The sequence below is a fragment of the Falco rusticolus genome, chromosome 1 (assembly GCF_015220075.1).
Source record: "Falco rusticolus isolate bFalRus1 chromosome 1, bFalRus1.pri, whole genome shotgun sequence".
NCBI lineage: Eukaryota > Metazoa > Chordata > Aves > Falconiformes > Falconidae > Falco > Falco rusticolus.
Window position 1 is genome coordinate 18,197,450 of NC_051187.1, and position 13,168 is coordinate 18,210,617.

Genomic DNA, 13,168 nt, shown 5'->3' on the forward strand with positions numbered 1-13,168 from the left:
TGTGGCACATGTTCAGCCATGGGCGGTAAATACCAGGTACAGCCGGTGCACCACATCTCCCTGTCGCCCCACAACTCTCCTGGCATGCAGTGCTGGTTGCCTGTAGGCTGGGAATGCAAAGATGTGATACAACGAAGCTTGAAACAGCCATTGAACCTGACCTCAGCAGCCTCTGCCCAGATGTGGGGAGGATGTGGCAGACTCTGCCCTGCTCAGAACCCCAGTAGTTTTGGGATGGGAGCCTGGGGAGAGCATGAAGCCCACTTTGCTCTACCCCACGGGCTACCCCAGCCCACCCCCTGCTCTGTAGGAGAGGGGCTGTGCCCTGGCGGCAGCTCCCCTCGGCCTCCCCACCCAGTGTGGGCCAAGGCAGGACACTATATTTGGCCTGGGGGAGCCGTGCCAGTGAAACCTGATGCTGTCATGCTGTGCAAGTCCGACAGCTGGAGCCAATGGGGCCGGCTTGTCTTGGCCACCACCAAGCCGAGATGAGAGGGGCTGAGAGGGCCAGCAGCCCTGCCACTGCCGGCCGCAGCTCACCGGGGACGGCACACGGACCCAGGAATCCTCCATCGCTGCTGGAAGAGGAGGACAACCCTCCAGCCCACCGGCCGGCGGAGCTGCGGCGAAGCAGGACAGAGGTATGAGGGCTTGCAGGAGCGATTTGGGAATGCTCAGCCCCTATAGTGGCTCAGGGCAGGCAGCAAGTGCCTTGCACTGCACCTTTGGGCTCCTCTGCCCTGCCCGCAGTGGCGCACGGGACCCTCCCTGGGCTGCCCAGCTCCCTGCCCTGCCCTGCCCCGCTGCCTGCGCTTCCCATCGCCAACCCCGCTGCCGGCACGCAGAGCATGTGGTCGGCTCACCCGGCCCAGGCTGAAGTTCACCCTGCCGTGGTTACACATTGCTCACCCTGGCAGGGTGGCTTTAACAGAGTGCGGAGGAAGGAGGTTGTTTCATTGCCCTGGCAGAGCGGCAGCATGAAGCAGGCGAGCCTCCCTGAAGAGAACGGCTTCAGCGAGGCGATGGCTGTGGGCCAGCATGATTTCACACCCGGCAGCTGTGGGAAGAAACGCCGCTGGCTTTGGCGCCTGCTCCCGGACAACTTCTGGGAGGACACAAAGAAGCTGCTGGTGCTGGCAGGGCCACTGGTAAGGACCTGGGGAGGAGAGTGCTCCCGCAGCACGGCTGCATGGCTCACCTCCATCACTGACCTTCGCCTCTCCTCTTCCTTGCATGTAGATCCTCATCCAGCTGCTGATCTTCCTGATACATCTCGTCAGCTCTATATTCTGCGGCCACCTGGGCAAGGTCGAGCTGGCCTCCGTCACGCTGGCCATTGCCGTAAGCATTCCTGGGAGCTGCCCCAGCGCCGGGCACCAGCTCCCACACTGGGACAGGATACGGGAACAGAGGCGGACAAGGACAGAGATTTCAGACTCCTGCTTTTCATTTTAGCTCCTCTCTCGACCTGAAAGTCTTAAATGCTCACATTCACTCTTTGTTTTTTTTAACTCCCGTTTCCAGGTTATAAATGTTACTGCCATCTCTGTAGGTTATGGTTTGTCTTCGGCGTGTGACACCTTGATATCACAGGTGGGTAAGAGATGCTGGCGCTTGTCCTAGAGACACGGGGTTTTCCAGCATTGACTGATGCTGCCCAGGCACTGCATGGAGCCCTGGCTGCACCTGCAAGCTGGGGAAGCTTGTCCCTGAGCGGCAATGCCATTAACAGGGAGCTCCCTGCTCCTCTTGTAATGCCACATCCTTCCCGGGTGGTTGTCAGGGCTGCTCCATGCTCTGTGGGGTCCCTGTCCCCCAGCACCAGCACGCTGCCAGTGCAGCAGAGCTCACCTCCACCCTCCCGCCTTGCAGACCTACGGCAGCAAGAACCTGCTGCGTGTGGGGGTGATCCTCCAGCGCGCCACCCTCATCATCTTGCTCTGCTGCTTCCCCTGCTGCGCCATCCTCATCAACATTGAGCAGCTCCTGCTTCTCATCCGCCAGGACCCCGAGGTCTCCAGGTCAGGTGGCTCCATCGCCCAGACACCTCGTCCCTCCCCAGCATGGTGGGGCTGTGAGGAGGGTGGCTATGGCCATGGCCCCTCATAACAATGCCTCTCGTGTCCGCCTAGGTTAACCCAACGCTACGTGATGGCATTTGTCCCTGCTCTCCCGGTGAGTCCCTGTGGGCACCCTGGATGCTGGCCACGCACAGCCACTGGCCATCCTGCTCCTATTTTCCACCACAGCAGCTCAGCCCCTGCTCGGTGCTGGCCTCATCTCAGCCACCGATTTCCTTTTCAGGCAGTTTTTCTCTATAACCTGGAGACAAGATACCTGCAGAACCAGGTGGGTCCTGAGCCCTCGCACCCAAGGAGACCCAGCTCCCTTCAACCATGCACCCAAGGTTTTCATGCTCAACCTTCCTGGTGGTCAGGCAACGCTTGACACCACCACCACCAGGGTGTCCCCAGAGCAGCTCTGACCCTGGAGCTCACCCCATCCCACAGCCAGCTATATCCATCTGCCTAATAGACCTCCCTTCCCACTTCCCCACGTCAGGGAATTACCTCCAGCACACTCATTTCCTAAGCAGGCGCCATCATCAGAAGCTTATTTCTTGGCTGGGAAAGCTGCTGAGCGTGGGGCTGGTGGTGACCTCCACACCTCTCTCCTGAAGCTTTTATGAAGGCACCGTAGCCCCCATCTCCTCCTCTTTACAGATGATCATGTGGCCGCTGGTGCTGAGCGGGATCGTCGGCAACATCGTCAACGTGGTTGCAAACTGCATCTTCCTCTACGTGCTCCACCTGGGCATCGCGTGAGTAACACCCGCATCTCACAGAGGGGAAAACACAGCGTGTGGCAATGGCAAAGGACTTCTCAGGGATGTCAGCACCACCAGGCATGGTGGAGCATCTGGTGCTCATGGGGGCAGGGCAGGACATTATGCTCTGGCACCCCGAGGCTGGGGAAGCATGAGCAGGATGCCGATGACCTTTCTCATTTCCTTTGCAGGGGCTCTGCCTGGGCCAACACTGCTGCTCAGTATTCACAAACCATTTTCTTGTTCCTGTACATTACAGGCAAGAAACTCCACGTGAAGACCTGGGGAGGTAAGGGCATCTCCCCAGCTCCCTCTGGTTCCCGCTTTACATGAGTGTTCAAAAATCTTCCACCACTTCCATCAAGTGAATTCTGTTAGTCCTGATGGTGAAATATTAACCTCAGCCCGGTACGCTCCGGGAATGCCGTGCTGCTTCGGTGGCAGCACGTCATGCGCGAGCATTGGCAGAGCACCGTGCCGGGCAGTAAACATTAATTCTGGAGAAATGAAACTTTCTGCTGAGGCTTTGTAGGGTTCGGCCCCAAAGCCGGATGAGCACAGCCGATGGCACGAGGTTGTCCTTAGACTGCTACAGGAGGGATGAGCTGAAGGTTGCACCGCTCTGTGGCCCACAGGACGGCATCAGCAGAGCATGGAGATGCACTCTGCTGCTGGAGGTCCTACGGAGCTGAGGAGCTTTGCCCTGGTGGCTTTGCAAGCAGGAACCTCCAGCTGTCTCGGGTGCTCTCGAGGATGTAACATGTGGCCAGTCTGGTCATCCATCAGGTAATGTTTCTCATCCTCTCTGCAGGCTGGTCCAGTGAGTGTCTGCTGGAGTGGGACAGCTTCATCTCCCTGGCCATCCCCAGCATGCTCATGATTTGCATTGAGTGGTGGACCTACGAAATCGGGAGCTTCTTGATAGGTCAGTGGAGAGAGGGAACTGCAAGAAGGTGGCCAGGGTGTGACCCAGAGCAGCATCTGCAGGGGCAGAGAACGGCTCTCCAGCAGGTGCCTACACCCAGCACTGACCCGCTCCTCTCCCCCAGGCCTGCTGAGTGTCATAGAGCTCTCTGCCCAGTCCATCATCTACGAGGTGTCCGTGGTGGCTTTCATGGTAAGGGCTGGGGGTTATTATTTCAGCCCAGGGCTCCCTAGGGACAGTCCTGGGACAGACACCCAGCAAAAATCAGCTCCAGCAAATCTCAGTCTTCCCCCTCCGCACTTAAGCCTCTCCATGCTCCCACCTATCCCTCCCTCCTATGGAGATGTTTTAAATTAAGTCCTAAACCCCATCCCCCCTCTGCTGAGTGGTTATTCTGCTGTCACTGCGCTGGTCCTGTTACCCAGATGCACGCGTGAACCTCAGCCCTGTGGTTACAGATCCCCCTGGGGCTCAGCACGGCTGCCAGTGTGCAGGTGGGCAACGCGCTGGGCGCCGGTGACACCGAGATGGCCAAGAGGTCCTCCTCCACCAGCCTGCTCTGCACAGGTCAGGCTGCGCACGTGCCGGGACGCCTGTGCCAGGGCTCCTTCCAGGCCGGGCAGGAGCAGGGAGCGTTTGCAGCCCTCTGCCCACGCCATACACCCGTGTTCCCTCTTCTCCCCCTGCTCTCTCCCTTCAGCTGCTCCCCAGCTCCCCATCACTGGGCTCAGTGCTTTGCTCTGTTTTCCAGGGGGGTTTTGCATAGCCGTGGGGGCCATTTTGGCCACCACAAAGGATGTGTTGGGATACATCTTCACCAGCGAAAAGTGAGTGCTCCCAGTTCCTGGCCTTGGTGCACGGCGGTCAGTTCCCAAAAGCAATGGTTGGCTCTTCTCTGTCCCCAGGGAGATTGTTGACTTGGTGGCCTGGGTCATGCCTGTCTACGTTGTCTTCCACTTGTTTGAAGCCATGTGTGTAAGTCCCTGGGGATGCTGCTATTTTCGGTAGGGGACCTCAGTGCTGAGTGGCAGCATCACAGGTTGGTTGGTCAAGGGTCCCTTGGGCTGCGGGTGAGCACCAGCACATGCACCCGGACCCTGCGCAGCAACTGGAATTACCCCTTAGAAAACACCAAGTGCATAAAAGATGATGACCCACAGGACCACAGAGCTAACCGGGCAGAGGCAGGGAGCTGGTTCATCACCAGGCTGGTGAACCAGCCCCTGGGCAGTGGCAGAGCCCTGAATCCAGCCAAGGTGGCGGTCCCAGCCCTGGCCCCAGCCCCTCTTCTCTCCCCGGCAGGGTGCCTGCAGCGGGGTGCTCAGAGGCATAGGCAAGCAGAAATTCGGTGCCATCCTCAATGCTGTGAGCTACTATGGTGTGGGCCTGCCCCTGGGAGCTGTGCTGCTCTTCGTGGCCAGGATCGGCGTCATAGGTACCGACCCCCGGGCACGCAGCACTGCATTCTCCCCCAAATCCCCCCTGGGTACCTGGCTCCCACCAGCTCCACTGATGGCTCAACTATGACCCTCCCGCCCGGCTCTGCCCTCCTCCTTGGCTGGGGACTGGGCACACTGGGGTGGACTGGGATGGTCCCCACAGCTACTGAGAGCTTTTAATTGTACTGGGAAAAAGCAACCACTGCCAGGTCTGTCGGGCATCCCCACAGCAGGTGTCCACAGCCACCCCATCTCCACACCCTTGCTGACCTCGGTGACACCCCCTTTTTGCCTCACTGTCCCGAGATGCTGGTTTGGTTGGGTTTGCTCCACCGGTGGCACCTGGCTGATGCCGGCATGCCCTCCGCAGGCCTGTGGCTCAGCATGCTTGCCTGTGTCTCCATCCTCTGCACCTGCTTCATCACCTACATCTGCCGCATGGACTGGAAGAAGGCAGCCGAGGAGGTAACCTGTGCACCCACAGCATCGCGCTCTGCCAGTGGGAAGGTCCTCAGTGCCTTGGCTGGGATCGCAGAGGGATGAGGCAGCATCACAGGCTCAATCCCACATGTCAGTGCTGCCCAGGGCTGTCCTCCAGTGCCCCCAGCAAAACCCAACGCTCCCATGACCACGACCACATCCCTATATTCAGCTCCCTCCCACACATGCACTCAATGGCCTCAAGGTTTGCCTCTGTACCTTGCGCCACCCTTGGCTGGGGACATGAAGCACAAAGCAGATGGGGTGACCGAGGCCACCTCAACCCTGCAACCCTGAGCATCATTTTGTGTGCCCCAACAGCTCCGGGGTTTCCACCAGCCAGCACCTCTCATTTCAGGCATCTTTCAGCTGCACAGCACTATTTCTAGCCAGATGAACCCTGCAAGAGGCCACACGTTGGCTTTGCTCGGTGGGGGTTTCCTACACCACGCACCGCTGGCTAACCCCAGCACGTTCCCTCCCCCAGGCTCAGCGCCGCGCAGGGGTGACCCAGATGTCGCCGGAGCAGCTGAACCCAGGCCCTGAACCCTCCTGCAAGGCACTTCCCTCGGGTGTGGGGCCAGCCCCACCACCCCACGCTTACCCCCCTGCCACGGCGGTGCGGGGGTGTGTAGGTATGGCCAGGAGCTGGGCACTGTGTGTGGTGGGGGGTTGGAGCCCAGGAAGGGTCCCAAGGATCCACATAGGCTGGGAATGAGCCCACAAAATGGGGGTGCAGTGCAGTGCTGTCGATGCCCTCAGTTACTGGGAAAACAGTATTTACAAGGGTGGGCTGGGGAGGGTGACGGAGCCTGGTAGGGGGTGACCTGGAGGGCTGGGGCACCTTGGGCACTTCTCACCTTGCAGACACCGGGTCCCACCAAAGCTCTGTCAAGGGCTGGAGCTCTCCACACTCTGGGCTGCTTGTAATGTGCCTTCAGACCTCAGACAACCCCTGCCACGAACCCCCCCAATCCCCCCAGAAGCCCTCAGCAATGCTGCCCTGTTCTCCTTGCAGCGGGAGTGGATGCGCAGAACGGCGTCACGCTCACGGGCATCACCAGGGTGGAGGGACCAACGTACCAGCTGGAGCCCCAGGAAGCCACGCCTGCCACATCCCCTCCAGCCACCGCCACGGCCACCACCATGGCCACCAAGGAGCTGATCATCCGGCGTGGGCTGGTGGTAGCCGCCTCCGTCGCAGTACTTGTGCTTGGTGTTGTCATAAAGCTGATGACCAGCAAACACTGACTCACACCAGGGATCTGGGGACTTTGGGGGCGAAAGCCCCCCTGACAGACTTACAGAGCACAGAGTGGCCAGCGAGAGCATCCAGCACACGCCTGTCCCACGGGAGCCAAAGGGCCCCCGGCAGCATCTGCTCAGCCATCACTCGAAGGGTGCTCCGACACCCAACACGCTGCTCCGGGTGGCTTGGTGCGCACCAAGCGTGCTGGGAGCCCCCTCCAGCCTGCTGAGGGAGCCGAGCACAGCCTGGCTCACACCGCTGCTCCCTGACAAATGCCAAATAAAGAATAAACCCAGCTGGACTTGGGCTGGCTCTTCTGGCTGGGGGCTGAGTGCAGGGCTCGGGATGGAGCAGGGGAACATCTGACACGGGGGGCTGCAGCCCTTGCAGGAGCTGGGGGCATGTAGGTCCTGCCCTGCCCCAGGTGGCCTTCACACCAAACCAAAGGTTTTATTCAGCAAGGCTCAAGGTCAGCTTTCAGTTACGAGTTTGGAGGTAAAAGATTACCAGTAAACCAATAAGAAATTGAAATTCAGTTACAGACGAGATGGCTGGTGGCTCAGCCATGCTGACCAAGGACTTGCCCAGACCTGGGACTCCTGGGGGAGTTGCTGCCCCCAGCAGTCCCAAACACAGCGCACCAGCAGTACAGCAGTCGCTGGCACCGCTCGAGTCCTCGGGGCAGTGTGGCCACGGCTCAGAAAGCCTCTGCTCTCACCTCAGGTAGCCTTTACACACCTTGGATGACTAAAGGTGGTTTCCCCTGCAATGAGACATCACCCATCTTGTGGCGAGTCCTGTCAAGGATGGGATGCTGCAGGTTCTTAGAGGCTCTTCCCCTCTGCTCTGGGCAGGCTGCTGGGGACAATCAGCCTGGACTGTTCCCATCAGTAAGACCTACATTTTGTTAGGCTTACCGCTGGCATAAGACAGCTTTCTATGGGGATCGTGTGAGCATCACATAGATAACGGGCTCAGAAACAACTGGCTTTGTTTTGATACCCTTGTGACAAGCGATTCCCCCATTCCCAAGAGCTTTTAGATGCGCTCCTGTTTGCAAAGCAGGGCAGGTGCTGCCTCCTTCCACCTGCTGCCACTCGCTGCTGAAGCATGACCAGTGGTGTAGGTCTGAATCAATCCCTGTTTCAGCACGAGCCGGAGCCTGCAGCTTGGGGCTTCCCTGCTTTAGGTACGTTTTGTTTGCTTTTACCTTTTCAGTGCATTGGCTGCCTTGGAAGAAATGAAATTCCAGCAGAAAGAAGTTCAGCACTAGGACCGCAGGGAGCGAGTGGTGGGTTACAAGTCTGGCATACTGCCGGTCACCCTTCTCGCCAGGGGGACACCAGCTAGGGAGGCACAGAAACAAAGCTGAGTCCCATGGGGAGGGAGCAGAGCCTGAGGCAATGGGGCAATGGAGGCTGGGACCAGGGGGGGCTCAGGGGACAGAGGGGGGAGCACAACTCATGCAGACAGCAGGGACCCAAAACTCACCTTTGCCACCACCGCTGCCACAATCCCCAGCAGGGCCGAGATGACCAGTCCCGCTCGGCCCTTGTTAAACCGCTTCAGGAGGAAGAACTTGGCCCAATCCACCTTCTTCTGGCTGCTGGGTGGGTACCGGAGTTTGTTCACAACCTCCATCTTCAGGTCCTTGATCAAGCAGGCACGGCAGTGGGAGAAGGTCTCAAAGCTGTGCTTGCCGTGGTAGGCTCCCATCCCGCTGTTACCTGAGGGACACAACCCAGGCAGGTCACACCGCGCATGGCGACAGCTGCCTTTCTTAAATTCCAGTTTGCAGCCCCCAGGACAGGGGGAAAGCTTGGTCGTGGTGCTTCCCACACCCAAAGGCAGAGAAGAGAAGAGCAGCTGTAACAACTACCCAGAAATGAGGACCTGCTCACTGCCTTGAACTGGTGCTTAGGCTGGTGGTGTGCACCCAGCCTTGAAACGTTAACAGCACCAGTCCTCTCCTGCCCAGGGCAGTCCTGCTTCTCCTGCAGAATTTACACTGGGGTCCGGGACAGGAGGAACAGGGTCTATTATTTCAAACAGTGGGACATAAGGAGGACATTCAGCAACCTGCCACCAGAAACACCCAGGACCTCAGCCCTCAGCCACATTGTCTCTGCCACAAAGCCATGAGCCTGACAGCAACCTGGAAACTCAACCAACCGCTCGGCCCCAGGCAGCTTCATCTCACACCCTGGCACACGAGAACTGGAGCTGAGGACAGATGTGCCAGAGGGTCTTCTTCTCCCACTGGCACCAACACTGCTCCAACCACAAACGAGCCTTTTTGCAAAGGAACCCACCAGTAAAAATAATAGTAATGGGAAAATGTGGCTGAAAGTTTCTGAAGTGCCAAACAGGCATGACAGGACCTGGGTCAGAGGCTGCTGCTTTTGCACCCAGGGTGGAAAAACTTCATTACCCACACCGCCAAAGGGCAGATCCGGAACCAGAGAGTGCATGATAACGTCGTTGGCCGTCACACCGCCGCTGGAGGTCTCCGATATCACCCGTCTGATCAGCTACCCAGAATGAGAGATGGCACAGAAGAGAGGATATCAAGATGGGCCACCAACACCACGGCATTTACCAGAGCAAGGGGGTGTCAGGGGGATGCTTGCAACCCCCTACATTGGGGGGAAGGACAGGCTGTGCCTTGTTCCTTGAGGGAGGCTGGGCTTATGTTACTTAAGCACAAGATCTGCCCAGCTGGGACAGCCGGGAAATGGAAATGCTCCATATCTCAGTGGGACAGGTGGGAGGTGGCAGTGGGACAGCCAGAGCCTGGGCTGCTCCTCAGCCCTCCCACCCAAACTGCCTGGGGCTGATGTGTCAGTGAAAATTCCTGACCTAAATTCCTGAGCTGGCACGACGGAGCCTGAGGCGGAGGCAGGAGATGCACAAGGAGCCAGCATCCACAAGTGTGGGCAGGCACACAGGGAACTGCAACACTCAGAGTCCTTCAGCAGGAGCCTGGGAGCCCCCAGCAGCCCTGGGGACACTCACGGCCCCCCTGAGCCAAACACGGCGATTCGCACACAAAGAGGAGCTGACACGGACCCTGCGGGCAGCCGAGCCTGGGACCGGCCACCTTTGGGATCAGACGGCACAGACACAGCTCCATGGGGCAGCACAGCCCAGACCCACCTTCTTGTTGTTGGAGAAGACATACAGGGCAAGGGGCTTCTCCCGACGGTTGATGAACTCAATGGCTTCCTCTACGCTCCTCACCGTCAGAATGGGGAGGACCGGTCCAAAGATTTCCTCCTCCATCACCTTGGACTCCGGAGAAACATCGGTGAGAATAGTTGGTGCTGGGGTAAACATGAGGGTGGGAGATGGCGTGAGCAGGACAGAAGACATGGTCCATCGTAGGACCTCGTCCTGAGCACTGCCTGCGTGCAACGCACTCCAGGCAAGCTGCAGACACACGCAGCCCCCACAAGGCACCCGCTACCGCAGCAGAAGGTCCCACCCTCCACCTCCCCTCCCCAGCCGCTGCCAGAAGCACCTATGAAGCACGAGGCCTCGTCAGCCTCTCCCCCGTGAGCGATCTTCTGCCCTTCCAACAGGCCCAGGACCCTCCTGAAGTGACGCTTGTTGATGATCCTTTCGTAATCCGGAGATGACTTCACGTCTTCCCCGTAGAACTCCTGCCAAAGGGCACAGCAGAACCAAAGCGCTCAGCAGCCCTTCACAACAGCCACAGCCCCAGGAGCTCGGACCTGGGCTGTAACGGGCACAACTCCCGCGGCACGAGCTCAGCTCACCTGCAGAGTCGCCTTGATGTTCTCCACCACCTTGCTCTGGATGGACGGGTCGCACAGGATGTAGTCTGGGGCGATGCACGTTTGCCCGCAGTTCATGTACTTCCCCCACGTTATGCGCCTGCAGGGAAAGGGAGAGGGTTTCTCCACGATCAGTCCCTGCCAGACCCCACAGCCCGGCCCATCGTGCCTGAGCGACGCCAGGCTGCGGGAACAACGGCCCAGAGGCTTCCACCTGCCCCACTGCTGGGACCCTGCCAAGGGCTCCAACAGCCCGACCTGCAGGCGACGGCCAGGTCACAGTCCTTGTCGATGTAGCAGGGGCTCTTCCCGCCCAGCTCCAGGGTGACGGGCGTCAGGTGCTTGGCGGCCGCTGCCATCACGATCTTGCCCACTGCGGAGTTGCCAGTGTAGAGGATGTGGTCGAACCTCTGGGTCAGCAGCTCTGTCGTCTCAGGTACTCCCCCAGTGACCACAGGGTACAGCTCCTGGGGGGCGAGGGTATCAGGGTCACCCCAACCCAGCGTGTCGCTGTGGCACAGAGAAACCCAAGGACCGACACAGGGTCACGCTCACCCGGTCAAGGTACTGGGGGAGAAGATCAGCCACCAGCTGAGCCGTGTTCTCGCTGATCTCCGAGGGCTTCACCACCACCGCATTGCCTGCAAGACAAAGGCAGCGTGGCCACTGAGCCCCCCGCACTCCCCTCCCGCAGCGCCCACCCAGGGCCCCGCGGGGGACAGGGGCTGCGCTGGGTGCCCACCTGCTGCGATGGCCCCGATCAGAGGCTGCATCACCAGCACAAAGGGGTAGTTCCAGGCCCCGATGATCAGCACCACCCCCAGCGGCTCGGGGCAGATGTAAGCCTCGTCCCGCATCGTCAGCAGGTGGTTCTTCACAGGCCGAGGGGCTGCCCAGGACGGCAGCTTGTCCATGGTCAGGGCCAGCTCCCCCAGCACGCCCAGGATCTCGTGGCTGTACGCATTGTGCCCACACTGCAACGACAGGGAGCTTGGAGAGGGGACGGCCAAGGGGAGGCACAGCCAAGTCACCCGGCACCACGGGGGCCATCGGCTAAAGCCACCCGGAGCGGCCAAGGCGGCCCTCGGGGGGCCCGACTCTCCCAGGGCCACCCACCGCCCAGGCGCGGCTCAAGGGAGCACCCCCCGACCCCCACCTTGTGCAGATCCGACTTGATGGCTGCCAGGATCTCCTTCTCCTTCTCCCGCACCATCCGCTCCAGGGCCTTCAGCTGCTGCAGCCGGAACTCCAGCGAGCGGCACCGGCCCGAGTTGAAGGCGCCTCTGGCCCGGGCGATGACCTGCTGCATCCGCTCCATGGCTGCTCGGGGCTGCAGGGGACAGCAACCGGGCCAGGCTCACTACGGGGCCACCAAGGGCCACTCAGGCCTGGGAACACTCAGCATGGCCCACCAAAAGCAAGGCTGGGAGATGTTCTCCTCCTTGGGTGCCCTCCTGCTCCCAAGGCACCAGCATCCAGTGCCCCCGTCCCACCTGCACAGGATCCACCAGCAGAGAGCACCTCTCCTGGCAACCAGCATCGCTGGGGATGGCTGAGAGATCCTGTTCTGGGGGTGCTTTCTCCCAGCTTGGGGATACCCTTAAACCCACCAGCCTCTCCATCTCTACTCATGGGGATGCTCCCAAGGAGCTGAAACATGGGGATGACCGTGGCCTCAGTGGGCAGCCGGCTGGAAGCAGAGCTGCCTGTCTGGAGCCAGCCTGCACCCATCCTCCCCGTAACTGCAAGCCCTCGCGTGGCTTTGCAGGAACATGACGAAACATTGCAGAGATTTCACCCTGCTTCTCAGGAGCAGCTTTTTTAGCTAGGACAAGAGATCTACCTGCAGTCCCTGCCCAACCAAACGAGACACTGAGGTTCCCTTGCAACCATCATAATCCACTCTTCCCTGCTCGCCACTGCAGTTGCGTGACACAGCCCCCGTCCTGACCAAGAAGGCAGATGACTCATTAAAAAATGAAGGAAAAAGAGCGTGTTACCTTCAGAGAAGCTCCTCTCTCCACCAGTCTCCTGCAGCAAGTGCAAGCAGGCACAAGCCCTTCCCCTGACATGGCTCGGAGCGCTCTCTCCTCCCACGAGAGGACAGCTGGCTGGGGTCCAGTGCTCTGGCTGGATACAAGGCGCCCTTTACCCAGATATATCCTCATGCTGTGAACACAGAAGCCCTGGATCGCCGTGTTCAGCCAGGGCAGTGACTCAGCCACCCAGGTGGGATTGTGAGAGACCACATGGCTTTGGCCACACTGGGCACAGAGGCCGAGGGAGCACTTTCAATCTGCCACAGCAGCTGTCGGGAGCCAACAAACGCAGCCCCTGCTACTGTCCGCATCTGAGCAAACCCCAGGCTGGCAGCGCCTGCAGGTGGGAAGCAACCAGGGATGGATTTGCACAGGACAGGAGGAGAAACAGTCCAGCTCCTCCACAGGTCCC

General features: G+C 59.7%; 2 protein-coding genes across 2 annotated transcripts; one reads left to right on the plus strand and one right to left on the minus strand.

The window, feature by feature from the left end:
* The first annotated feature begins 430 nt into the window (after positions 1-430).
* On the plus strand, positions 431-7,683 carry LOC119140715 (multidrug and toxin extrusion protein 1-like). The gene is made up of 18 exons (XM_037372251.1): positions 431-641; positions 969-1,148; positions 1,240-1,341; positions 1,525-1,593; positions 1,873-2,021; positions 2,133-2,175; positions 2,305-2,349; positions 2,724-2,821; positions 3,019-3,116; positions 3,639-3,752; positions 3,877-3,944; positions 4,211-4,319; positions 4,504-4,579; positions 4,658-4,727; positions 5,055-5,187; positions 5,562-5,656; positions 6,159-6,306; positions 6,690-7,683. Exons 1-18 carry the CDS (start codon positions 453-455, stop codon positions 6,920-6,922), a joined length of 2,019 nt encoding a protein of 672 aa, XP_037228148.1. The 5' UTR covers positions 431-452; the 3' UTR covers positions 6,923-7,683.
* Positions 7,684-7,894: 211 nt separating this feature from the next.
* LOC119140749 (aldehyde dehydrogenase family 3 member A2-like) lies at positions 7,895-12,900 on the minus strand. The gene is made up of 11 exons (XM_037372312.1): positions 12,718-12,900; positions 11,868-12,047; positions 11,460-11,691; positions 11,273-11,358; positions 10,976-11,184; positions 10,700-10,817; positions 10,441-10,582; positions 10,077-10,243; positions 9,352-9,451; positions 8,412-8,647; positions 7,895-8,266 (listed from the first exon to the last, which is right to left on the minus strand). The coding sequence occupies exons 1-11, from the start codon at positions 12,883-12,885 to the stop codon at positions 8,240-8,242; spliced, it is 1,665 nt and encodes a 554-aa protein (XP_037228209.1). The 5' UTR covers positions 12,886-12,900; the 3' UTR covers positions 7,895-8,239.
* Between the last annotated feature and the right edge of the window lie 268 nt (positions 12,901-13,168).